This window comes from Drosophila ficusphila, unplaced genomic scaffold (genome assembly GCF_018152265.1).
Source record: "Drosophila ficusphila isolate 14025-0441.05 unplaced genomic scaffold, ASM1815226v1 contig_636, whole genome shotgun sequence".
Taxonomy (NCBI): domain Eukaryota; kingdom Metazoa; phylum Arthropoda; class Insecta; order Diptera; family Drosophilidae; genus Drosophila; species Drosophila ficusphila.
In genome coordinates this window covers 599,920-627,822 of record NW_025064569.1, presented here as the reverse complement: position 1 = coordinate 627,822, position 27,903 = coordinate 599,920, and the positions used below count along the sequence as shown (strand labels likewise).

General features: G+C 39.1%; 1 protein-coding gene across 2 annotated transcripts; it reads right to left on the bottom strand.

Annotated features, from left to right (window-relative positions):
• Positions 1–5,378: 5,378 nt before the first annotated feature.
• Positions 5,379–26,704, bottom strand: LOC122320564. Of its 2 annotated transcripts, none has more exons than XM_043208736.1 (4): positions 26,396–26,704; positions 5,930–6,211; positions 5,760–5,859; positions 5,379–5,668 (listed from the first exon to the last, which is right to left on the bottom strand). In XM_043208736.1, the coding sequence occupies exons 2-4, from the start codon at positions 6,200–6,202 to the stop codon at positions 5,514–5,516; spliced, it is 528 nt and encodes a 175-aa protein (XP_043064671.1). In that variant the 5' UTR covers positions 6,203–6,211; positions 26,396–26,704; the 3' UTR covers positions 5,379–5,513. The 2 variants fall into 2 exon arrangements, with proteins under 2 accessions (XP_043064671.1, XP_043064672.1); XM_043208737.1 differs by lacking the exon at positions 26,396–26,704 and adding an exon at positions 17,406–17,439.
• Positions 26,705–27,903: the final 1,199 nt, after the last annotated feature.

Here is a 27,903-nt window from a genome sequence, read left to right as displayed (position 1 = left end):
TAGCTGCAACTTGAAATTTGCCTCCGCAAGCTGTTTGAAGACTTTTTCCAAGTCTGTTATGTGTTCTTGCAGTGATGTCGAGTACACCATAATGTCATCCATATATATAAGACAACACTTCCCTAGCAACTCTCCGAAGATATTGTTCATCAACCTTTGAAAGGTTGCTGGGGCGTTATTTAGACCGAACGGCATTCTGACATACTCGAAGTGACCTCCTTCTGCCGAGAAAGCAGTTTTCGGGATGTCTTCTTCCTTCACCTCGATCTGGTGGTATCCACTCGCCAGATCTAAGGTTGAGAAATATTTAGCCCTGCCCAGACTATCTAGCACGTCATTAATCAATGGCAGAGGGTATCTGTCTTTAATTACCTTCTCGTTAAGCTTCCTGTAATCTACTACCATTCGCCATTTCCTCTCCCCAGAGGCATCCTTCTTCTTGGGCACTAGCCAAACAGGCGCACTCCAAGGAGAATGGCTATGCCTAATAATCTTTTGATCCAGTAGCTTTCCTAGTTGTCTTCTCACCTCCTGTCTTTCCTTGAATGCATACCTATACGGCCTGGCGTACACTGGTATGTCATCATTCGTTCTGATTTGGTGCTTGACCGCATTCGTGAACGACAAATGATCCCCTTCTTTATGGAATACCTTCGGATATTTTTTACAAATGCGTTGAAGTTCTTTAAGCTCTTCGCTATTTAAGTGTTCTGTTCTGATCTTATCAAATGGTATCTTCGTGTTCCCATTATACATTTCTTCTATATTGTTGAGTTCGAAATGCTTGTCTATTTCGAATTCACAACTTTCTAACGGCTCCTCCAAAAATAGTTCCTGATCCTTTTCCGCGTAATTCGTTACCTCGACCAGGCTCTTTCCAGCCACTGCCCTATAGATTCCTTCTGATATAATTAAATCCTCCTTGACTATCGTTTTGTTTAATAGAAAATCCCCATCGGGTACTCGTACCGGTAAAGGAATAATTGTTCTTGTTCCTGCTTCTATTGAGTGGACCTCGCTGGGCCTATAGTTAGCGAAATGTATATGCAATTCTGTGTCCACCGTTCGGAACCGACCTTTCTCAATATCGATCACGGCTTTCACTTGTTGTAGTAAATCTATACCAATTAACCCTTCAAAAAATTGGTGGAATTTGAAGAGTAATAATCTCATTTCTCCTATTCCTCCGAATTCTTCGAACATTGGTATATATGCTTCTTTCGAAATCTTGTGGGATTGTGTAATTGTTTTAATGGCTATGGGGTCTTTCAACTCCTTTACATACTGTGGCTAATTCGGGACGAATAAAAGAGAAAGTGGATCCTGTATCAATTAGTACTTTTATTGTTTTTTTGTGGAGTGTTTTTTATCATTACAAATGGTAGGGTGGAGTGGCCCCTCCTAGTTCCTAAATATCCTGTTGGCTGTTCGAGGCTGATTGCGAAAAATTTGCCTAGTCCTCTTGAATATTATGTAACTGACCACTTGTCGACGGTCGATTTCCGCCCCTCTCCGAGTTGTTAGTCAAATGATATGACCGTTTTGAATTGGTCGAGTTATTTGACTGCCTCGAATTGTTGGAATTATATGACTGTCCAGAGAAGTTAGAATTCCTAGACATTCTGGTCTGGCCACTACCCTCTACGTCTCCAGCCGCTTGGATGGCTAGCTGGCCCTCTCTAGGCTTGCTGTTGTTATAGTTGTTGTTCCCATACCACTGTCTGCCCCGGTTATTCTGACCATAATTCCACTTATTATTCCTGTTCTGATAACTTCGGTATGGTCTCTGATAGTTGGAGTTTTCTCCTTGATTGTCATTGTCTGTCCTGAATGGGTTACCCATCATTGGATACGGAAATCCAAATCCTGGCCAACCATTCATATTCGGTACCGGAAATGGCATTGGGAACTGCGGTTGGGCATTCGCTGCCCATCGGTATTGAGACCACATGCCAGTCTGGGACTCCGGCACCGGATTGTCCTGTTTGTCAAGATCCTGTTTCGGGGCTTCTTTACCCTCTTTGGTCTGGGTTTCATTCAATGCCTGATCCTTCGTCTCTTCCTGAGTCTCCTGTAGGGTGCCCAAGTTCTTTTCTCTACAAGCAATCTCATATGCCTTAGCTATATTGGGCACCTCCATGTTCCTGATAGTAACCCCTATTGGCCCTTTCAATACTGAAACGAAGGCGTTTAAGGCCATTTCCTCGTACCACTTGATCTTCTCGCTCCTCAACAAAATACCTTGCTCGTTGGATTTAGTTAAACTCACTAGGGCTTTCCTGAGGGTCATCACCTTCGTGTAAAGGGCTTCTAAATCCAATTTCTTTTCTTTAATATGCGTTAACTCCATAATCAACTCCTGCTCTGATCTCTTATCTTTGAAATGGGTAATCAATATTTTCTTAATTTGATCCCAATTTAATTCGGACTCGTCCAAGTCAAGAACTTTATCTGCTGGTCCCAAAATCTTACTCCTTATCGCTCTAAGAGCGATTATTCCTATATTCGACCTTTCTTCTCCTTTTATGAGGCCCAGTACCTGTTCTACTGCTGCTATAAAACCATCTAACTTCCCTGGCTCTCCCTCATATTTGGGAATAATTCCTACCAGGTCTATTACCTTGCTAGCTTCTAACACGCTTGTTGTTGCCATCGCTGCAGGCCTTCTTTCTTCTGTCATTACTTGTGGGTTCGGTTTCTTGGGTTTTATCTCTATTTTTAGCTTGTTTCTGTGTGTATTTACGCTTATGTGTGTATTTCTTAATTAATAGTGTTTAAATGTTAACTATATTAATAGTGTTTAAATGTATGTATGTGTGCTTGTGTACTTAAGTTATTGTTTTAATTGTATTCTTTATCTTCTCTTGGTATTGTGTTGTGGTTCAGGGAGTTTCCGTGTGGTGTAATGGAGTTCTGGAATTAATTTAAAATGAGTACTTTTGCTAAATTGATTTCTTAAAATATCAACAATGGGTCAAAATTTTATTATTTATTTTGTTCTTGTTATCGTTCCCTGTCTTCTACCATCCAAACTCATTGCAACTTGCTGTATTTAATTTCGTTTATTTAGTTATTTCTTTATATGTTTCTTTATTCATTATTCTTTATTTATTTCGCGTATTCTGTTTTGTTACCCGGCATGCTGAAGCTAGCCGATCGGCTGTGCGATACAGCATCACGACCAAATGCGGACAGACATTGCCATCAGGGTATTTGTTGTTTTGGCCGCCCCCATGCTAAACGACTACCCTGTTTTCTACAGTGTATCGCTTAATACATGTGGATAGCCTCTTATGTTGCTTGTCTACCAATGTACCTCCTCATCCACATGCTAAGCGGCCGCCTTGTGCATTACAATGCGCCGCCCAATACATGTTAATGGGTGTACACAAAATTATTCTTACTGTCTATCGAATCAATACCTTCCATTTGCTAGGCGGCCACTCTGTTTCCACAGTTCGTCGCCTAATACAAATGAAAAACATCATCCGATATCACTTATTTTCACTGAAATCGTCATTTCTTCGCATTCCTTTACCCTTTTCTCATGCTAAACGGCCGCCCTGTGTAACACAGTGCGCCGCCTAATACATGTTAAAGGGGACAATTAGTTTCTTTGATTATTTCTTTAACTTTGGTTTATTTCTTTCTTTCTTCAACTTTATTTAATTATTTTATTTTATTTATTTTATTTAAATAATTTTATTCCATTATTTTTTTATTATTTCTTTATTTAAATTTATTTATTACTTGTTTAATCTACTCTTGCCCTCAATTCCTAGTCTGCCACTCTACATACCACTGTGCCTGCACCGATCGAACCGTTCGATCGTCATCTGTATTGTCTTGAACTTGCCGACAACCGTTGCCAACTCGACCCGAGCTGTCTGCAACCTCCCGGCTGCCGTCGTTTTAACACGAATACCCTCATACCGCAACACTAACTATCTGCAACCTGCTCCATCCGTCATTCGTCGACGATCGAACGTTTGCCCGAGTTGTTCGGTTCGCATCGAACCATCGACAACCACGACCACCTGCCGACGCTTGTCGACGGCCGCCCGTTCGATCGAACCGTTCGACGCAACCTCGAACCGTCGGTGCTCTCGACCGTTCGCCGACGTTTGACCACGAGTCATTGTTACAATCGAACTTTTCATTTAATTCGCGAATATGAACACTATTTAATTTAATAAAAATTTGTCTAGTTCTTGTTATTAAATTCTTCTACTATATTTGTTCATTATTTATTCATTTTCCTGCTGTCCTTGCCTTGGCCTACGCTCTTTTTACGTTTGTCTGCGGTTCGAATTACTGCTTTCATTATCACCGTTTATAACTTGTTGCTTGCATGTTTATTAATTAATTCCTTTCTATTTGTCTGGTCGTTGTATTTAGATTTATTTTATTAATTTCCACTTTATTTTCTTTACACTCCATTGCACCCACTTCACTCTACTCACTCTCTTACATAATAATGCTAAACGTAATCCAGAACATCTGTCCTTCTTTTCTGCTTCCTTTCGCCGTCTCAGATCCTTCCTGTCCTTGGTCGAATCCGTCCGTTGACGAAAGCTGCCGACTGCGCCAGTTATCAATATTAATTAGTAGGTTCCTTGATATTGATCGTAGACCAATCTCCGAGCCAAATAAAAGAGCTGTGTTTCTTGATTAAAAGTCAAATCCAGAATGAATATCTTTATTTTATATCTCTTGGCTCGAACCTTCTTGCCTAAGTACAAACTGCTGATCAAGCGGAGTGGGACTGTAATTAGACCGGATGCATATCTGGGGCTTGGACTCAGCAGCAGTGCCGGATTAGCCATGTAGCAGGAGTAGCAAATGCTACGGGCCCCGCGCATTGGGGGGCCCCGCGCGGCCGCGCTCCAACTCCTACCTATCTGATCGTAAAAAAAACAAAAATTTAGATAGGAACCTAAAAATAATTTGCATGACTTAAGCGTGAAGCGCTTAGGCTATGCTTTACTCCCATCTGAAAATATAAAACTCGATTTCGTCACGTTATATTTTATCTGAAATTAAACCACATTTCTACCCTTCAAGCGGCCAGATTTTCATTTTTTTATATAGGTATACATTTATTATTTTTTTTTTTTTTCGAGGGCATCCGCCAGTTAGATAGAGGCACCTTCCCAATTAAGGGTTCGGACATTCCAGGTGCATATCCTTAAATCATAGTCCATTTTCGTTTTGCGGTGGTCGTCAACATAAGGGGGTATCCTATCCGAGGCTTTCGCTTTGGTCTTCACTGGGCTTCTTTTTTTTGCGAGGCGGGTTCCAAACCCTGCGCTCAACCGTTTAACGTCCGGGTGACATCGCTGCACACATTAGCTCACTATCTAGCGGATGCTAAGATAGCTACCCAGGAGGTTTCCACGAGGAGGCTGTGTGTCAACTTGCAATCATTCGAAAACAGAGATCGCACTGGCGGCCACCAAGTTGACCGCGATCAGAAAACATTACTCTGTACGACTGAAAGTCATCCCATCCCATCATCTTGTGTTAGTCATGTTTAAATGTCCTACACCGTTTTTGATTAATTCAAAAAAAAAGGCTACCCAGCTAAAGAATAATTCTACATTTCTGAAGAAAGCTTGCAGCTTTAATACGTTTTCGAGAATATACACAAATTTTGCGATGACATTTCCTAAAAAGGTTTTAAGTTAGTTAAATATCATTTTATAAAATTCAATTTTGTGTACGATATATTGTACAGAGGAAGGGGGTTTTGTAATTACCTGCCTTTTCCCAATAGTTGCAATTTCCTTGGTCATTGCGTTGCACAATAGTTTCGCTCACAATAGTCTCTTCATCTTCATCATCGGAAACGTCGCTCAACTGAAAGGGAGGCAAAGGGAGATTATGAGGATAAGCATAGTCCTGACAACCGTTATGTTCGACCACGTACCAGTGCAGGTTCCGGATCCTGTAAAACAGGCCTCATGAAGGCCATATCCTCCAAGTACGGCCAGTGGGTGAAACTTTTCATAAGTTCACGGCGAAGGTCCTTCCACTTATGCTTGCACTTTGTCATCGGGAGTTGCATCGATGTGACTATTTCGGACCATGCCAGTTTGCGCAGATAATGCCGATCGGGAGTCTCGGGGTCCCATATCTCTGGGTAGGCGGCGACCATCCGTATAAGGCGCCGCGTGTTCTCTGGATTCCATGACCAATTCATTTTTCTTCTCTGGAAAAACAAAAAGGTTTGGGTTTGAGTGCTGCGCGAAAGTCCATACAGTTTTTTACATTTTTGAAGTGAAAACTTCTTTAGCGGCGCTGAGCACTTTTTGTATGGGTAAAAACTTTCAAACTCGCGTCAGAGTCCCGTTATGCTGATCGAAAAAGCGTAAGATCGTGGGAAAGGGAGAGGAACTAGTATCTCCCACTCTTTCTACCGCGCCTGAGTCATGGTACAATTATACAAGGCTCGTCGGCTCGTCAGTCCTTTATCGACACTACAATTAGAGCGAGAGAAAGAGTGTTTTCCTACGAAAACCCGAGCGTTCGGGTCGATAGGGGAGTAAACCCGAACAATTCTGTAACCGTCGAGACCACCTTGCAGGGGCGCTCAGAGGTAGTCTGGGGCCCGGGCTAAAAATTAAATTTTGGGAGATTGTCAACCCTTACATATCATCATATATATCATATATCATATCGCGCGGGGCCCCCATAAGCCTGGGCCCGGGGCAAATTGCCCCCGTTCCCCCCTCCGTGCGCCCCTGCTATCTTGTATAGTTGTACCATGACCGTGCCTGAGTCATGGTATAATAACTACAAGGTAGTCCCGACGCCGGCGTCAGTCCCCTATTGCGCACTACAATGAGTGCGAGTGAAAGAGTGTTTTTCTGTAAGTAAGAAACAGAACAAGAAAGGAAGCTAGCTTCGGCAAGCCGAAGCTTATATACCCTTGCAGTCATATTTGATGAATGCTCATCAAATGCATAAGGGCTAAACAACATCGAAACTATGACAATTTTTCTATTCATTTTCCATATTTTCGACTATTGTTCATATGGCAGCTATATGATATAGTTGTCCGATTTTGATGAAATTTAATACGTAATTCAAGAGTAGTTAGAAAACTCTATATTCCAAAAAATTATGCTTTTCTGATAAAAAACAACGATGTTATAATTTTATTTCCCGTATTTCGATATAGATTTTTCGATCTTTCCTGTTGATAACGTTGTCGGATTTTAATGAAATTTTTTTCTCGATTCAAGAATTATTAAAAAACTCCATGTTTTGAAAGTCATGCTCGTGGGATAAAAAACAACAACGCTATAATTTTTTTTTCATTATTTATATATTTTTTTTCGATCTTTTGTATGGCAGCTATATGATAGAGTTATCCGATTTTGATCAAATTTTATCCGAAATTCAATAGTGGTTAGGAAACGCCATCTTGAAGAAATCAAGTCGATCTGATCAAAAACAACTGCGTGAGAATTTTTCATTTCATTCCCTCGTATGGGAGCTATCCGATATAGTCGGCCGATCCGGCTCGTTCCGACTTATATACTGCGTGAGTTTAAGGAGGACTTTTATATGACAATAAGAATTAATTGTTTCGTAATTTTTGGTTTTCAATCAAAGCTGCCCTTTAGGACTCGCTCCCATATTGTCCGCCCTTTTATACATTTTTGTACAATAATCTATGTTACGCCTCGTATCTGCTTGCTGCAATTATTGCAAAAAGTATTTTGAAGTGAAAACTTCTTTAGCGGCGCTGAGCAGGGTAAAAACATTCAAACTCGCGTCAGGGTCCCGTTATGCTGATCGAAAAAGCGTAAGATCGAGGGGAAGGGAGAGGAACTAGTATCTCCCACTCTTTCTACCGTGCCTGAGTCATGGTCATGGTACAATTATACAAGGTAGTCTCGTCGGCTGCAAAATCGCTCGGGATTTCGAAGTGAGAGGTTGTCCGCGAACGATTTTTTCTCAAAACGTTATCCCTTGTGTGCTTGTGAAAAATACTTGTTGCAATTATTGCAGCAAGCACATACAAGGCGTAACATGTAATAAATATTTTGAAATGTGAACAATATGGGAGCGAGGCCTGAAGGGCAGCGCGGCCGCTCTCCAACTCCTACCTATCTGATCGTAAAAAAAAAAAAAATTTTGATAGGAACCTAAATATAATTTGCATGACTTAAGCGTGAAGCGATTAGGCTATGCTTTACTCCCATCTGAAAATATAAAACTCGATTTCGTCACGTTATATTTTATCTGAAATTAAACCACATTTCTACCCTTCAAGCGGCCAGATTTTCATTTTTTATATAGGTATACATTTATTTTGCGAGTTTACGTAGCCGAGATTGTACTTTTTTTTTATCGATTTTAATATTATATAGATTATCAGTATTTCGAGAAAAAGTAGGCAAACTATTTAAATTTTATTGACCCAGTCACGTGGTCAGTCACAATCCAATCTACTGTGGTTTGTTGATTTATTATAAAATATAGATTCATTTTATGAGTGAACATAGCTGACCTTTATTTGAATCGATTATCATATCGATCATGTTTCGAGAGTATTGAAAGCTAGTAACGGGCCAAGAACGTCTTAATAATCTCACTTTGTTGAATATAGAGCATGATTTGCTTAAAGAAGTCGTTATTGAAAGTGTTATCTCTAAATTTGCCCATATTAAATCCAGAAAAGTTTATTTGTAACAATTTTGTTTTATTTAATACCCTAAACTTGAGAACCTAAAGCAAAGCAAGGGCCCCTTGACAGAATTTGCTACAGGCCCCGCGCTAGCTTAATCCGGCACTGCTCAGCAGTAGCCGCTATGTTTGTTTGTTTGGCAACTTAGTTGCCAATTCAAGTGTACGGTCTTTAGTTGCTTGGCGACCGAAGGGGTTTAGGTGGGGGACCGCCGATGGAATGTGCTGAGGCGGTAACTCGCGCGAAACTATCGTATGTCCATACAATTTTTTTTTTCATTTGCATGGAAATACTGCAATCGCAGAAATGCGTTTGTGTGTTAGGGACATTTCTTGTGCTCTGTTTTACAATATTGTATATGCGTTGATTGTCTTTTTGTTAACTATTTCTTTAAAAAATGTCAAATTCAAATATTATCTTTCATTTAATGCAGTCACATACTAGCGAATATATATGTGGCTAACTGAAAGGTGTATGTGATGCATTTGGAATTGATCAGTCGAAGTGGCGCACATTAACAACCGATAACGCCAATAATATGAGGGCAGCTTCCAATTTGTTCTTAGGAAAAGGCAAACACGTGGGTTTTTTTGCTCATACTATACATTTGATAGTCGATGATGTGGTCAATGACATTGTTTCTTTTTGCAACGTGCTGGACAAAGGAAAAAAAAGCGTAACTCATTTTAAGCACAGCCCAGCAGCGATGGACATGTTGCGCAAGTTACAGGCAGATGAAGGCATAGCAGAAGGTCGAATTCGGACACTCGTACAAAGTGTTGACACGAGATGGAATTCCTGTCTTGATTTGCTTATTTCTTTTTTAAACCTTTCAAAGAAAGTGTCAGTAGTCCTTATAAACCGTTCAACTTCTGTGAAGGGATTGCCGGAGATGCTTACATCTGATGGAAATTACATTTACCAAGATTTTTGTGATCTTCTAACGCCGTTTAAGGATGCAACAGAAAAAATAAGCGGGGAAAATTACGTTACCGTAAGCATGGTAACTCCCCTTATATCACTCTTGCTTGATAAAATTCGCTACTTAAGAGTAGAATCGGCAGAAGGAATATTAACAAGAGCAGCTCTTGTGAAAGAATCAGAAAAGCGGTTTGAATCGTTGCAAAACAAAAAATCCTAGTCAAGGCTTCTTTGCTAGATCCAAGGTTCAAAAAACTATACCTTTCACCTCTCACAGCTCATCAAGCGGCTAAGGACATTGCCTTTGAAATTTCCGAAAACTGCACTGATGAAGAAGTACGTAACAATTACACGACTTTAAATAACTTTTAGTAACTGTTTCTTAATATAAAAAACAGTTACTAACTATACCATCTGGGGCCCGTGGCAAATTTTTTTGATGGGGCCCTGTCATTTTAATAAACCGCTTAAGGGGGGCTTCTCAAGTAATATGTCAAAAAGTTGTTGTTTTTTGGGAATTTTTTCACTTGGAAAATGAAAACTTACACGAATAATTTTTTGCATATATTTGAAGACATGTTTAAAGTATGAGAAAAACATTTTTTGAAAATTCTAAAAAACAAAATGGCGGACTTATTCAAGGTCGCGTGTGGCGCGACGCGGCTGACGGATTTATTGCGGTACAGTGTGGAGCCCAAAGTTTTCATCGGAAACATACAAAAAACATTTTTTATTATTCAGCAGGGTTCCCCCGAGTGCATGAATGTCTGCAACTTCAAACAATTCGATTTTAAAAATTTGAAATCACGTTTTGAAAAAAAATTGCAATTTTTTCGAATTTTTTTGTTGCTGAATTGGGCTGAAAAGTGTATAAAATAACTTTTTTTCCACAATTTCAGATATTCATACACTCGTTCAATGTATAATCTGCAAAACACTTTTTTAGAAATCAAAAATCGGTTCAGTAGTTTTTTCGTAATCGTGTACCGCGTTTTTAAAATCATAGTTTTGAGAAAAGATGATTTAAAGTTTTGAGTTAGTGGGTCTTGAACTTGTTTGCGCGCTCGTTCGATCACTCACATTTTCCATAATATTGAGAGTTGAGTCATATAACTTCGGGAATACACTCTCAAGACGTTATTCTATCGATCTATGAAAAAAAAAATCGATTTTTTTTACATTTTACATGAGAAGCCCCCTTAAGTAGTTAGTTGTCCGACACTGTAGGTATACATTTATATAGATCCAGAACTTAAAATATGTATATTTAACATATATTATCAATTTAAATAAAATACACAGGTTCTTATAACACATAGAACAAAAAAAAAACTGAGCTATCGGCCTCTGGAGCCGGGGCCCTCTTGGGTCGGGGGCCCGTGGCATTTGGCCACCTCTGCCACCCTATAGTTACGCCACTGCCCATAGCCCCAAAAGCTGTAGCAAATCTCTCCTTTCCTGTCTCTTAATTCATAACATAAGCAAACATTGTACAAAAAATGAAACATTAACATGAAAAATAAACTAATTCACTTTAATTATATATCTTTATTAAATTACCCTATAATTTATTTAATACAGGTTTCACGGTTCTTTGCAAATGAGAACCTATCCGATTTTGAAGATATCGATTTCAATAAGATGGGATTCCTTGACGCGCATAAAAGATTGGTGGCAGCGCGGACAATTGTGGAAGTGCAAGAAAACCAAGAATTAAAATTGTTTTTAGGCCTTCCATTTACATCGTGGGAGAGCAATGCGTTTCCTGATTATTCAAATACTTTTCACTTTATTAAATGGTCTTACCAGCACGATAACGCTCCCATCATACAGCTAGGGTGGTAAAAAAGTGGATTAAGGCTCAAAATGTGGACTTACTTGAATGGCCCCCCATATTCACCTGACCTTAATAGGTATAATCGAAAACGTATGGGGGTTGCTATCGCGCAAGATATATGAAGGAGGCAGGTAATTTTATTGCAAAACAACTTTAGTTAAGGCAATTAAAACAGCCTGGACAACAATTTCACTGCAAATACTGCACAATTTGTATAGCTCGCTTCCCGATCGTGTATTTGATGTTATATCGGACAACGGAGGGTTCACTTTTTATTAAAATTAGTAAAATGTACTTTAAAAATGTTCATAAGTATCAGCTAAGTACAAAAAATATGAAAATTATCCTTAGTTACTTAAATAATTTTAATTAATTTAGGTTGAACCTATTCAGATGACTCAAAAAAAAAAATCATGAATTTTGTTAACCTTTCAGAAGAAAAATTAAATAAGGAATAAATAATACGTTTTTGAAAAACCTTCTTCAGCATTTTATTATAAAATGATTCAAGAGTTAAAGAAAAAAAAAATTATGGAAATCGGTACACTGGTTTAGGAATTATAGACAAATTACTTCCTCTGAGATCATGAACCTATTCAGTTGAGCGGCAGTGTAAGTGTATAAGTCTGTCTGGGAACCAATCAAGCCATCGAGTTTTCGTCGCAATAACTGGACGGACACTATAAGCGGAGTCGTTATAACAGGATTCTACTGTATATTTTTTTAATTAGGGTTCTATCGAGAAAGCTTAGAATGACAGACCTTGATGAAATTCGATATTTTATAGGCGTAAAAGATTAAGTAGGCCAAGATAGAATATGCATAAGTCAGTCATTCTACATTAAATAAATTTTAAATATATATTTTTTTCAGTAAAAAAGTAAAAAGTGTATATTTATTAATAATTAACGGGTATACTGCTACCTATGTGGCAGCTTGAGCAGGTTGTAAATATAGGGGTTAACAAAGGGATGGTACAAGATTATACATTAATTCTATTCATGTGTAATTCAATTAGATCAGTCTTCGAGGGTATTAAATATATCTTAATGGAAGATCATGTGGGTGGTATCTTTTGAGTCTTCTTCTTGTTGGTCTCTTAGTTAGCCTCATCGCCAGGGAGTTAGGATGAGAGCCAAGGCGTCTGAAATAGTTTTCAGCATGCGTTCGACAAACATCGCCAATCTTTGGGATTTTGAGATCTCTTTCTATATTTCTGGTTCTCATGAACCAGGGGGCATTACAAATCTTAAAATCTTGCTTTGTGCTATTCTTATTTTGTTCAGGTTGAACTTAGACGCTATGCCATAGACTTGTAGTGCATATTTCCAGATTGGACTGAGAATGGATTTATAAATGCACACTCTTCATTTTCTTAGTGTTTGACAGCGATAGTCTCGTTTTTTTGGTTGAAGTTAATTGACAGGTCTCATTGTCATTAAGAGAGATTAAAAAATTGTGTTTGCGATGCCTAAAGCTTCTAAGTGCTCCGAAGGACAGAGGGAAGTCATCCAAACCCTGAAATCGTCTGGCAAAACGATTACAGAGATATCCAGAGTTTTGAAATGTTCCCGAAAAATGGTTTACAATGCTTTAAAATATGTAAAAGACAACGGAAGTGCTAAACCAATCAGGGCGAGACCCAAAGCCCGAAAAACTACAGAAAAGGAAGACAGACTTATCAGAAGAGTTTCTGTAAAAGACCCTTTTAAGAGCTTTAAAATTATTAAAGAGGAAATATCATCAAAATTTAATATAGATATATCCTCCAGGACTGTAAGAAGGTGTTTGAATGAACAAAATTTACGTGGGTGCAAAGCGGTGCACAAGCCGCACGTATCAAAAAAAAATTTACAAGCCAGATTAAAGTTTGCAAAGGAGCATTTAAAAAAACCTCTGATTTTTTGGAAAAATGTGCTGTGGAGTGACGAAACAAAGTTTTGTCGAATGGGATCTGACGGTAAGCGATATGTTTGGCGTCCACCAAATAAGCGGAATGACCCACGATACACTATTAAGACAATCAAACATGGTGGGGGAAATTTTATGGTGTGGGCAGCCTTTTCCTGGCATGGTGTGGGCCCTATTTATAAAATAGAAACACGAATGGACCAAAATGTGTACAAAACAATTATCAGCGATACAATGATCCCATTTGCAGATAATGACCCTAAGCACACTTCACGTCTAGTAAAAAGTTGCCTGCAGGACAATAAAATTGAAGTTTTATGGTGGCCTGCTCAATCTCCGGATCTCAATCCGATTGAGAACTTGTGGGGTGATGTTGAGAAACATGTTCTGTCCGAAAAGCCCAGGAATTTAAGTGAATTGTGGACTGCAATCCAAAGTGGGTGGAACAACATTTCCCAGAAGAGATGCGCAGCTTTAGTGGAGAGCATGGCCCGAAGATGCGATTTGATTTTGAATTTAGCTACAGGGGTCCGCCAGATCTAGCAAAGTTTTGAAAGTGGTCTATAAAAGAAAAGAGTTTGGGAACCACTGCTCTATACCAACAACAGATAACATACCGTTTCACACAAAATCTTACCGTTTTCCTTTAGTGCATATAAAGGCGAAGTTCGAAAACAAATTTCAAAAATGCTCGCACAAAACAATTAAAAACAGCCAATCCCCTTGGAGTGCACCCGTCTGGGTCGTACCAGTGGTGATTGGTAATCGATTTTCTCCGATAGATACCCTATCCCGAATACTGTAGATATACTAGACAGCATAGGAAAGACCATGTATTTCACAAGAATAGACTTAGCCAGTGGCTTTGATGAAATTCAAATAAAATTTTCAAAATGAAATTTGAAAATCCAACCGAGCAAGTGTAATTTTTTAAGAAAGGAAATCGACTTCCTTGGACAAATGGTCTTGGTCACCCAAGAAGCAGTCAAACCAAACCGACTTATGATTCAAGCCATCAAGGACTTTCCCTGCCCAAAGACACTAGGGAAATTAAATAATTTTTTGGGGTTTTAAGGTATTACAGGAAACTCATAAAGGACCTCGCGAAAATAACTAAACCCGTAACGAAACAGTAAAAAGGAAAAAAATATATAATAATAGACGATGAATTTAAACAAGCAGTCGAAACGTCATAAGATCTTTGCAATGACCCCATACTCATATACCCTGATTTTAACAAACCGTTCACGTTGACCACAGACGCAAGGAATTATGCGATAGGCTCTGTGCTGTCACAAGGCCCAGACACTTATGACAGACCCATATCTTTCGCTAGCAGGACATTATCGGACATGGAAATACGCTATTCTACGATAGAGAAAGAAATGCTAGCTGTCATTTGGTCTGTGGGACATTTCAGACCATACCTTTTCGGGCGTAGTTTCCAAATAGTCACGGACCATAAGTCATTAATATAAGAAAATATAATATAATTGTTCATAAAACATGCATAATTTCGACTCCGTTACAAACACCCTTCAAACATCCTGAAACCCAATAAAATATTTGCAATATTTGCACCAGAAGATATTTTTAAAATAATAGAAGACTCCTATAGAAACAATTTTTTCGAAAGTGACTTATACAAAATTTAACGCTGCAAAATATGGCTAACCGATATTACCAATCCCCATGACCAGGAAAACAAAAATTCATGCATTCATAGGGGGATTTATGAAACATATAACCATTAAAAAGATTAATGTGACTAGGGCAATAATAAATAAGCACTCGCTTGTAGCCCTGGGAAAATAATAAAATAAAATGAAAAAATAAAAAGAGACACCTCTTTTCCGCATTTCAAAGACATTATCATACAAATTATAAAAAATTTCGATACCTGCTTAACCCTCAAGTACGACAGATACCCCATAGAACATTGATGCAAACCGCCCCAGAGGGAAAGGTTCGCGAAAGCCAATCGAGTACTGAACGTCTACAAAGACTAACAACACAAAAAGAAACACAGCAAGTGTCAACAACTAGAGTGTGCATTCCATTTTTAGCTCATGGTAATAGGTCAGCTTTCAATTACGATCCACACATTGATTATGCTCATCAGACAACCGTCCAAGTTGGATCAATGAATAAAACATGCTCTAAGTGTTCCGCTGAAAAATGGGGCGATGAACCGATTAGAATTTGCTGTGCTTCTAGAAAAGCGGTTCTCCCTAATATACGAGATCCGCCACAACGAATAAAAAATTTTTGACCAATAATCATTCATTATCTGCTAATTTTTTACATAATTTACGTTGGTACAACAGCCTCTTTCAAATGACATCGTTTGGCACCAAAGAGATAAGAGAAGTCCTTTTTACCCACACTAGGAGTTGTGTCTTCCGGAATTGCTGCAACTCTATTAAATGATGGGAAAACTGCACACTCAACCTTTAAATTACCGTTGTCTGTATCTTTAGAACAAAAATCTGTATGTTCAATCCGCAAAAACGGACCACTGGGGCAACTGTTACAGGAATCGTCACTGATTATATGGGATGAGTGCACCATGAGCCATAGAGCACATGTAGAAGCTGTGGACCGCACATTAAAAGACATCAAAACTCTGGCAATTTGATGGGGGCCGTAACCTTTGTGTTGGCTGGAGATTTTCGCCAAACATTTCCGGTTATAACAAAAGGTACACGTGCCGACGTAATTAAAGCGTGCCTCAAATCATCTCCGTTGTGGCAATCGATTGAACCTCTGAATTTGCGCACAAATATGAGAGCACATTTTAGTAATACCTACAATGGAAATTTGTCGCAAAAAAAACTTCAACTTGGAGATGGTAAATTACCACCAACAGTGGCAAATAGCTCCCAAGTGTTGTTGACTAATGAATTGGCTCAAACTGTTAACAGTCTAGAAATTCTTATAGACACAATCTGTCCCGACATCGAATATCTCACAGAAAGAAATTTCAATTGGCTTTGCTCGAGAGCGATAGTGTCACCTAGAAACGACTCAGTAAATGAGATAAATAGAATGATTAGGGAAAAAGTTCCGGGTGATTTTAGGTGTTACAAATCTTTTGGCACCGTACAGATAAATACAGGCCATGGACAGATAAATAGCACAAATGGTTATAGAAAACTTTCCTTCAGGTTATTCCGTTATTAAGCAAGCTTTTTCTGGAATATTGGATTCCAATTGTTTCAGCATCTACACTAGTTAGCATAATTATTTTGACAAAATAAAAGTGAAATATACTCGAAACTTGAACTTGCTTCGTTTAACTTTTGGTATCAATGGAAAGGTAATTTAAATGCTGTTTGAATGTTACCATACTTTTCCTAACTCATTCGATATTTATTGAAAAGGCCGATTTTTTGTGAAAATCTACTTTTTAAACTTTTTTCCTCGTCTTGAAAACTAAAATTTTTGGATGCAAAAAGTTTCTTTAAACAAAAATAATAGTAACTGCAAACAGTCTATGAATGCAGGACAAAAAGAAATTTTTACATTAGTTACCCAGTCCATTCAAAGTGAAATGTCAGGTGATGAAGAACGTTTAAAAATATTCTTTACAGGAGGAGCTGGTGTGGGCAAGACTTTTCTACTAAAGTTTTTACGAGACCAAATTAATAGGTGGTACGCAAAGGATGCGGTTAAAGTCTGCTCACTAACAGGAGTTGCAGCTAGATTAATAAATGGAGCTACGATACACAGTACTTTAAAATTGCCTGTACAGAAAGACGGTCGCATAACAGGTATGTCACCACTGTCCTTAAACTATTTGCGAATAATGAGCCAACAATGGCATCAGACAGAATTTTTGATTGTCGACGAGATTTCTATGGTGTCTTATCAAATTTTATGCATGATGGACGCTCGATTAAGCCAAATTAAGAACTGTGAAAGTAAACGTGGTGCGAAAACGTTCCATGGTTAATCGAATTAACTGCTCTGATGGACGATTTTGTCGACGATAAAATAAACGTAGTGCGCGATACGTATTCCGCACTGAACCATTACTTTCGAAATAAAATTGCACTATTTGCATTTGCAGGCGTGAGTCTATTCATGATGAATTGCCAAACCAAACTGAGAATAAATCACTTGACAGCTGTTAAATCGGTCGCCATCTTGAACAGTGATGCCAACTTAAAGTTCTATACCTCTAAAAAAAAACACCCGATATATGTGCACTTTGTGCGGTAGAGTTTAATTTTTCGCGCGGCGCTGCTGACATCGAACTTTGCTTGGCATAGGTCGCTCAAATGATCGACTGGGGCAACTGCGCTGTGTTGAGCAACAAATAGGCAAAGCGCTGCCTCCTGCTCAACCGCAAACAAAATAAACTTTATTTTTTGGCCAAATCCCGCCATTGAACTGGTGTGCTTTTTGTAGCACTATGTGCACGCAAGTCACTTAGTTTTGCAGTTATGCTGCATTTACACTACGAACAAAACACCCTGGTTAAGTCTGTCGGACCCTTTTTAATAAACTCCTTAAATTCTGTACTCTGCAGCCAGACATCACGAACTTTTTGCTTATAGTTTTCTTTCGGCATGATCAATTTTTTTTTTACGATTCGCACACAAATTTCGGAAGTCGCCCTAAGTTAGGTGTGAACTTTTAAGCGATGTTAATCGATAATTATAATTATTCAACTAAAAATAAAAATACTGCAGTTTTCTATGTCACAGCTTATTTGACCCATTGCATTTAATGCTTAGCTTCTCTTCCAAGAAGTATAATTTAGCGGTTCTTTTTTTGGTTACTCTTTGCTCAATGTATTTGCAAATAGAATTTTCACTTTTGATTCGATTTTGTCAAGAAAGCACGTCTATTAACCATGGGAAAACGCACAACCATCGAACAACGTGAATTGGTCCTTAAACACCATAAAAACGGTGTTTCCCGGCGAGAAATCGCTAAAATTGTGAACATACCAGATGGTACTGTCAAAGCAATCATCCACAGATTTGTTTTTGAAAACCGCGTGGAAGACAAGGGCAGAAAAGCGCCAAATAAGATTTTCACCGAAACAGATGAACGCCAAATTATTAGGAAAATCAAAAAAGATCCAAGGATTTCGGCGCCAAAATTGGCCACTGAAATGCAGGACATAACCGGCAAAAAATTTAGCAACAGTCCGACGTGTTTTAAGAGAACATGACTTTAATGGCCGAGTTGCTCGCAAGAAGCCGTTCATAAATAAAAAAAATAGAGACTCCCGCTTAAAGTTCGCAAAGGAACACGTTAAAAAGGACATAGGATTCTGGAACGATGTAATTTTTGCTGATGAGTCCAAATTTAACATTTTTGGTTCCGATGGACAAACCTATGTGTGGAGAAAGCCCAATACAGAGCTTGAAGACAAACACCTGAAGGCGATGGTAAAGCATGGCGGTGGCCATGTAATGGTGTGGGCCTGTATGTCGGCTGCAGGTGTTGGGAGGTTACAGTTCATTGAATCAACAATGGACAAAATGGTTTACCTCAATATTCTGAAGGATATTTTGATCCAAAGCGCCGAGGATTTGGGTATAAAGGAATCATTTCGGTTTTACCAAGACAACGATCCGAAGCATACCTCGGGGATCGTTCAAACTTGGCTAATATACAATTGCCCCCACGTGATGAAACCACCGGCACAATCACCAGACTTAAACGTCATAGAATTATTAGATACGAATATCCGCAAAAGGCAGATATCGAACAAAAACGATCTCAAAGTTGCGTTGATGGAGGAGTGGGCCAAAATACCCCCAGAAACCACCAAAAAGCTAGTGGAGTCTATGCAAAAACGCCTTAAAATGGTATTAGACCAGAAGGGGGGCCATACAAAATATTAAAACATGTATAATCTTTCGTTATTTTTTTAATTTTTTATAATTTTAAGAAATGGGTCAAATAAGCTGTGACATAGAAAACTGCAGTATTTTTATTTTTAGTTGAATAATTATAAAACCTTTTGTTATTTTAATAAAATTTAAGTTCTTTGTTGTTCCTACAATACCCGCCGAAAAACCTGCGTTTTAATTTTTTAATATCTGCTTTAGTTAAAAAGTTATTCTCACTTAAATTTAAATATACAAGGTGGGTCAAATAAGCTGTGAGCCACTGTATGTATATTGTCATCTCTTTCAATCTCAGGACTTTAGGTAACCCGTCAACGGACTTCACTCAGCGCCAGCGTCTCTGCTGATATGCTTTACGCATAAATTCTTGTACTTCCCCGAATTTTAACCCGACAACTCGCCAGCAGAGACTGCCACCGTCTCTGCTGCTATGCCTTTCTCATGAATTTCCTCCCATTACTTACTAGCAGAGGCTGCAACCGACCCTGCTGCTATGCCTTTGCATTAATTCTGTGCTTCCTCGAATTTATTTCCGACATATATATAAATTTTTTTTATAAATATTAACTTAAAATTCCATAAAACTCAACCAGTTAAAAATAGGAGTAATAAGGAGACGTCAAAATAATTTTGGCAAATAGTGTAAGCAAATATATTCAAATAATAATGCATTTATAATTCAGGGACGAAGTATTAACTCACGCAATGGCTATTGAGAACAAGGACCTGAAAAAAAAACTTTGTGCTATGGAGAAGGAAATGCAGAACTTACGCCAGCAGCTAAAAGAATACGAGAAACTGGAAAAGTATTTAGGCAAGATCTTTACGGAAACACAAATAATATTAATTATATAGAATGAAGGACAAAGAGCTCATTTTAATACGGAAGACTTGTCGGCTGCTATATGCCTCCATACCGCCGGACCTCGAGCTTATAACCACTTACATATATAAGAAAGGCTTTCCTTATCCGAGTCGGACCACATTGTATAGATGGTTGGCCGATGTTAAAATCAATCCCGGCACCCTTGACGTGGTGATAGACTTGATGGAAGACGATCAGATTCCAGAAGTGGACAAGCTTTGCGCCTTGGCATTTGACGAAATGAAGGTGGCTGCTGCCTTTGAGTATGATAGCTCATCATATACGGTCTATGAGCCGAAAAACTATGTGCAATTGGCTATAGTCCGTGGCTTAAAAAAGTCGTGGAAGCAGCCAATCTTTTTTGACTTAACGCTCGAATGGACACAGACACAGACTATCCAGGTTGCAATTGTGTCTGATTTGGGAGCTGGAAACCAAAGGCTTTGGAGTGAGGTAGGCATTTCAGCGAGTAAGTTAAAAAAAATATAATACAAGCCGTCATATATTAATAATTTCTTATTTCAGCAAAGACCTGGTTTAGTCATCCAGCAGATGCAAATTTAAAAATTTTCGTGTTTTCGGATACCCCTCATTTGGTGAAGTTGATTAGAAATCACTACATTGATTCTGGTTTGTGTGTAAACGGAAATAAGACGACAGTCCAACAGGCCATTAATCACTGCTCTAGGTCTGATGTGTCCATACTGTTTAAAATTACACATGATCACAATAACGTTGGCTCACTTGCAAAGCAAAAAGTTAAACTAATCTAGCTCCATCCGAAGATGCTATTCGTTGGGATATGATGTAGATAACGCGTGCGAGACCGCCGATTTTTTCAAACTGGTCAATGATTGGTTCGACGTTTTTAACTCAAAGTTGTCTACCTCAAATTCCATAGAAACAACGCATCCCTGTGGCAAAAATCTCATGATCCAAAGAGACGTTTTGACCAAAATGTCTGATATTATGCGCAAAGAGATAGTTGGAAAACCATACAAGCTTCCCTTCCAAAAAGGCATTTTGGTTAATAACAAATCTCTTGATGAGTTATTTGCCTATTTGGCGGAGAGATACGAAATGGAGTATGTTTTAACTAGTCGTCTGAACCAAGACATAGTCGAAAACTGTTTTGGCGCCATGCGGTCTAGGGGTGGACTTAATGACCATCCGACTCCGCTACAATTTAGGTATAGATTAAGAAAATATATAACAGGTATGACATATCTAAAATAGTCAACTAATAGATGATGAATAATAATAACAGTACTAATTGTCAAATGTTTAGCTCTTTGTTTCAGAAAAGTGATCGTTAGTAAGCCGTGTCTGTCTACTGTATTATGTGTTTTTTGTTCATATTTTCCTTTAATTTTATTTGATTAATTATAGTTTTTATATTTAATTTAGCGAAAAACACTGAATTGTTGTCATACCATGGCAATGTGGACGAGGACAACTCCTGCAGTTGGTTAAACCTCGATTTTAAAACACAGCAAAAACAAGAGGACGAACTAAATAAAATGGACAACTTTGAAGCGGATAATGATAATGCAATAGGGGACTGACGCCGGCGACGCGACTACCTTGTAGTTATTATACCATGATTACCCTGCAAGCCTTTGGAAGATAAATTTATCCCCTATCGTCTAGAAGACACTTCTTAGTTACTTCTGGAAGATAGAAAGACGATAGAACACATTTTACAAAAACAAAATACATACACATCTATCGCCTAGAAGTCACTTCTTAGACACTTCTGGAAGATAGAAAAACGATAGAAATTTTTGGAAAAAAAAGAAAAAGTTTTTTATCGCCTAGAAGTCACTTATAAGTCACTTCTGGAAGATAGAAAGACGATAGCACACATTTTACAACCACAAATATACAAAAAAAAACTATCTCCCAATTCACTTCTGGAAGTTGATAGGAAGATAGTAAAGCAAAGGTCCCAAAAATTTACCGATATTCTGGTTTTACTGAACATTTTTTTGTATTTTCCTTTGACCCGCGTACTGATTTTGCTGCAAAGCGTCAGTTAGTTTCTACTGTGCCAGTTCAAGTCTGAAAATTGTTAAGTGTTTAAAGATATTATTGCGTCTAACAACGCGTACAATGCCGGAAAAAAGGCAGCACATGTTAAGATCTACTATTTTTTTATATAAAGGTAATGTACATCAGTTTCTAAATATGCTTTTCATTATACCCTTGCAGAGCAAAAGGGTATTATAATTTCAGTCAGATGTTTGCAACGCAGTGAAGGAGACACCTCAGACCCCATAAAGTATATATATTCTTGATCAGCATCACGAGTAGAATCAGAATACGTCTGTACGTCTGTCCGTCTGTCCGTCTGTCCGTCTGTCCGTCTGGCCGTCTGTCCGTCTGTCCGTCTGTCCGTCTGTCCGTCTGTCTGTTTCTCTTCAAACTAGTCTCTCAGTTTTAAAGCTATCTTGCTGAAACTTTCCCAAAAGGTGTGTAGTTATTGCACGCAGTATATAAGTTGGAACGGGCCGGATCGGCCGACTATATCGGATAGCTCCCATACGAGGGAATGAAATGAAAAATTCTCCCGCCGTTGTTTTTCATCAGATCGACTTGAATTCTTCAAGATGGCGTTTTCCAACTGTTATTGAATTTCAGATTAAATTTGATCAAAATCGGACAACTCAATCATATAGCTGCCATAGGAGAGATCGAAAAATATATATAGAATTAATGGAAATAAATTGATAGCATCGCTGTTTTTTATCCCACGAGCATGATTTTTTGAGTATCAAGTTTTTTAACTAGCCTTGATTTATAAAAAAAAATTCATAAAAATCGGACAACTATATCATATAGCTGCCATAAGAAAGATCGAAAAATCTATATAGAATTAACGGAAATAAAATGATAACATTGTTATTTCTTATCAGAAAATCATGATTTTTGGAATATAGAGTTTTCTAACGACTCTTGAATAGCAAATAAAATTTTCGAAATATTTGATGACTGCAAGGGTATATAAGCTTCGGCTTGCCGAAGCTAGCTTCCTTTCTTGTTTTAATAATGTTATTTGTTTGTTTTCTTTTAGAGTTCACGTTTGTTAAATTTCCAGATGATTCAGAGCTGAAAAATCAAAAAATCTTCCATCAGCAGTTCATCGGGTGTACAAGCGTCGAAAATATACAAAATTATATAAAAAAATATATATTAACATATAAGTTATTATATTTAAAAAAAATTAAATTTTTAATAAATATAGTAAAAATATTTTCTATTATTTTTTCTAATTGGGAATATTCTTCTGGGTAACTTCTGGAAGTGTCGCAGAAGTCTCTTCTGGGGGTGACGCAGAAGTCACTTCTGGAAGTGTCGCGGAAGTCTCTTCTGGGGGGTGACGCAGAAGTGTCACAGTTCTTCCCGACGGACGTCACTTCCGCGATCCGAAAGCGATAGTCGCGGAAGATAGTTTTATCTTCCAGAAGTCACTCAGAAGTGTCTTCCGCGATAGAAAAGGCTTTCATTAAGTTTGCGAAAGTCGATTACTAGTCGCATGTTCTTGTTACCTTTTTCATCAGTGCCTTTCTTGTCTACTATCCATATTGGATTGTTGTACGGAGACACTGATTTTTGAATTATGCCATTGTTTAAAAGATTTTGAATTTCTTTATTAACCAAATCAGCCGCCCCCATGGGGTACGGGTACAGTTTGGCATAAATGGGCTCTTCATTCTCTGTTCTTATGGTGGCTACAACTATATAACACGGCAGAGCCTGGTTAGGGTCCGCAAAAGCCTTTTTTCTGCTCTTTAACATTTTCATGAAGGCGTCTCTAATGAAAGGGGGTGCACTAAAGCAATCTACGTTAGTAAAGTTGACATCAGCGCAGGTGTGGAAGGAAAGTTTTTCGACTTCCGTACCCCATTTGGGAATCCCAGTTTCTAAGCAAAGCGATGCTCCGGCCTGTTTTAACAGGTCGAAACCGATTATCCCATCGAACGATGCTAAGTCCGGTAGAACAAAGAATGTGGCCGTAATGTTAAAAATTGAGACGAGGCATTTCTCCGCTATGTGAGATGTGCCATGGATTGATTGGATGCTGAAAGGGGATTCTACTGGACGGACGCCTTTTAGCCCCTTGAAAGGCTTAATAAAGCTTTTAGAGGCGCCCGTGTCTACGAGGAATTTTTTAACGTTCCCCGCTACTCTCCGTTTGAGGTAGGGTAGCAGGGAGTTTGATCTAAAAAATTTATTACATCTGAATCGTATTCCTCACTGGCATCTTCGATTTTCGATGCTGCACTGGAGGCTACGCTGGCATAATTTTTCCTGCCTGTTCTCCACCCTGTGAGATGTGGTTAACCCTTTGCTTCTTTTGTATGTTCGTTCGGTCAGACGTAGCTGGCCTCCTACTCTGGTAAGCTGGGGCTGGGGGATGCTGTAACATCTTAGAAAGGGATGGGTCAACATCCATAGGTTCCTGTTGGGGCCTATTATTGCGTGGTTCGGTATGAACCTGCGCCTTGTGTTGCTTACTAAAGTGCGGGTTTTTGTTGGTGCCAAATTGTTGGCCTGGCTGAGACGGGATCTTGTCCTGCTGACGTTCTGGCGTCTTGTGAGCTGGCCTACGATCCTTTTCCTCTTGGCTTCTTGCAAACGTTGTTGCGAAGATGTACCTCTCGTGATTGGATTCAACTTCTTGTGCCAAGGCGAGAGCCGTCGGCATGTCTTTGGGCTTCGCTGAGAAGAGCACATCTGTAAGGCTGCGTTTGAGCCCGGAGATGAACACTTGCAAAGCATCCTCGCGGAATTTGTCGCACAATACTTTGGCCATAGCTGCTTCGTAAGACATGTTGACCTTGTTTGTTAATAGGGTGAGCTTCTTCTCGACCTCATCATAATATTGTAACAAGGTTAGGCCACCCTGTCTTAGGGTGCCCAACTCTTGCTCGATGACATGCATCGGTCGCTTGTCACTGCACGTGAAGTCCAAGCGACTTATAATCGCGTCGAAGTTCAGCACAGTGCCAAACGAAGATAGCACGGCATCAGCGGGACCCCTAATCTTACTCCTAATGATTATGACCGCTTGGTAGTGTCGGGAGCTGCCATCAAAACGCCTGAAAATGTGATAGGCGGCTACAGCTGCTTGTCGCCAAGATACGTAAGACTCTTGCGTCCCCGCAAATTCTGGCAGACATTTAACGGCATCTAAAGGCTCGTTGCATTGTATTGTATCGTGTATCTCTATAGCTGCATATGTATGTTTTTATTTGAGTGGTCGGGGCTGGTTCTGACGCAGTGCTTACTGCCGCTACTCCCCCGGCCAACTCCTCAATTTTCTGCCTAAGTGCTTGCTCTGTGAGCTGAGTTTTGGACGGCCTGTTCTGCAAGGGCATTGCTGAAGGCGGCCTGAATAACGGTTCGGAGTTGTTCGGGATCCATGTTTGTAGGGGGGGGCTGGGGGGCTGCAACTTACGGGTGAAATTTGACCTTGTTCTTCACTCTCAGACCCCGAGTCACTTGAGTATTGCTTATTCTCCCTATATTGAAGGAACGGGGAGCTCATATGAAGCTATAAAGAATTTTACCAATAAAGAATCCCAAATCGCTGAAAGAAAGATTCATGTCTTTGCCTTATTTATTATGTCTTTTATATTGAAGGCATAGATCGCCCACGGGCAGCTGAATTTAACTGCACGGAATTTTGCGCGCGTATGCAAAAGCGCTGCACAAACAAAACAAAGTCGGAGGGCCCTGGGATCGTATTTCCTTCGAATAAGCGGAGCAATAAAAACAAAACAGTTTCTGCAGGGCGGCAAAGTATGCGCCACTGCATGAATTTTTACATTAACTACACAGTGAGAAAAAAGAGTCACTGAAGTATTATGCGAAATATCGATGCGCCGTTACACAGAAAAAAATTATAGGGCAAGAATAAATTTCACCACTCACCCTAACTAACGTGTTTATTATTTATTTCTTTGTCAATTAAATCTTGTTAATTAAAAAAAGATCTTGCAGGGAAAATTATGTGCAATATTGTTGTATTTTTAAGTTTTTAATATTGGGGATGTTGGGTAAATTTCCTCCACCGGACACAATAAAAAATAAACCAACTGTGGCCATCAATTTAAATAATGAGATTTTTCGAAAGCTCACTACACACTTTATTTATTTGTATCTTTTAATCTTGGTCCACTTTATTGTTAGAGGGACAGAATTTAATGCTTGTGTTTTTTTTTTGCACTAATCCGAATTAATAATATTTTTTTGAAGACCTAAAAGGTTTGGCCGAAGGGCCCACTTACATTTTTTGTAAATTGTGTGTGTTGATTTTTCTTTGGCTGCGTTTCTCCCACGCCGCCGTCACTTTTATTTAATATTTCCACGTCCGGTAGGGTAACTAAATACCACTAGTTGAGCGCCAATTAATGTATTTCTCCCGCGAAGTCCACCCGGCAGGTATTAAACTTCTTCGAGGTTCCCGCGCAGCCGTCACTGTGTGGGTAGCCGGCTGGCTGTTATCATCTATTGATGATATAGGATGATTATGATGGAAGGGTGACTGCCCTTCTTTACCTGCTGGCCTAGAGACTCAGTCAAGTTTGGAATAATAAAGTGTCTAACGGCGGTTGCCGGAGTTATTCAATGAATGAGCTTGTGCTCTTTATTCAGCTTTTAGAATGGAACTGAATAGAGGGAATATTCTTAAGGCTAACATAAGCTCACAGCGGCCACGCAAATATGCTGTGTTTGCCGTCTGTGCACGAGCGTCCGGCCCATTGCTTGGTCGGCAGTTTGGCCGGCGCGACAATGTTAACGTAACTATGGTCAACGACTCTGGTCTTGCTGACCACAGTTAACTTGTATACTGCGAAAAACACCTGTAAATTTTATGGCAAGCTATTATTTTTGGCCCGCAGATTTAGATGCATTACGATGTTTTTGCACTTGCTTGTATTGTTATGGCTGATTGGCGAAATCCAAATTTCGATTAAAGTCAGTGTATTTGTGTTAAATGCAAATTATTTGAAAATGCTTGCGCAAAATATACCTAAGGAAAGAAGCACAACTGCCTTCGTGGAATAACTGCAAGCTGTGTATTAGGGATGTGAAAAATATATCAAAATATCAATATATCGATATTTTTTGAGTAAAAATAAATATTTATATCTGATATTTTATTCTACAGAAATATGCAGTGACTGTACTAAATAAGTAAAATGAAACATGAAATTTATAATTGGTTTGTTTTTCATTGTTTAATTTAATAAAAAACTCTCTGCAATTGGCTTTGGGATGGTGCCTCCAGCTTTGTTTTTGGGCCCGACTGCTGCTGCTGTGGCAAGTAGTTATGATTGCCAATATCCTCCACTGCAATGCACTCCATTTCAGAATCGCTGCCGTTGAAGCTGATCACCGTTGTTGTTGTCGTGGAAGTCACAGTCATTATGCGTCGCTTTTCTTTAGGACTTTCTTGAAATCGTCTTCCATTTGACTGCAGCTGTGGCGAGAGCGGAGCAGGTGTGGTATTGGCGCTTATCTTTCGTGGCGGCAGCTCTGGCGGCTGTTTTTTTGGGTCCACCTCGCTGTTTTTGAGCATTTCCCCCAGGGGCGGACGCAGAAAAAAATGTTGGGTGGGTCCGATCAAAAATTTTTTTTGTTTGGGGGGGGGGGTCCGATCAAAAATTTTTTTAGTTTACATGGTTGAAAGACCGTGTGCTGTAAGGGAATTTGAAAAAGTCTGGGTTTTTGGAGGGGTCCGGACACCCCCCTGCGTCCGCCCCTGGCAAAAGGAAAAAAATAGTTGACTCCT

Bases quoted from the DNA above. Each gene is read 5' to 3' on its own strand.
- LOC122320564 (XM_043208736.1), bottom strand. From the start codon at position 6,202: ATGAATTGGTCATGGAATCCAGAGAACACGCGGCGCCTTATACGGATG. The intron at 5,860-5,929 runs GTACGTGGTCGA...CCTCCCTTTCAG, and splicing joins AGGATCCGGAACCTGCACTG to TTGAGCGACGTTTCCGATGA. The intron at 5,669-5,759 runs GTAATTACAAAA...AAACCTTTTTAG, and splicing joins CAACTATTGGGAAAAGGCAG to GAAATGTCATCGCAAAATTT.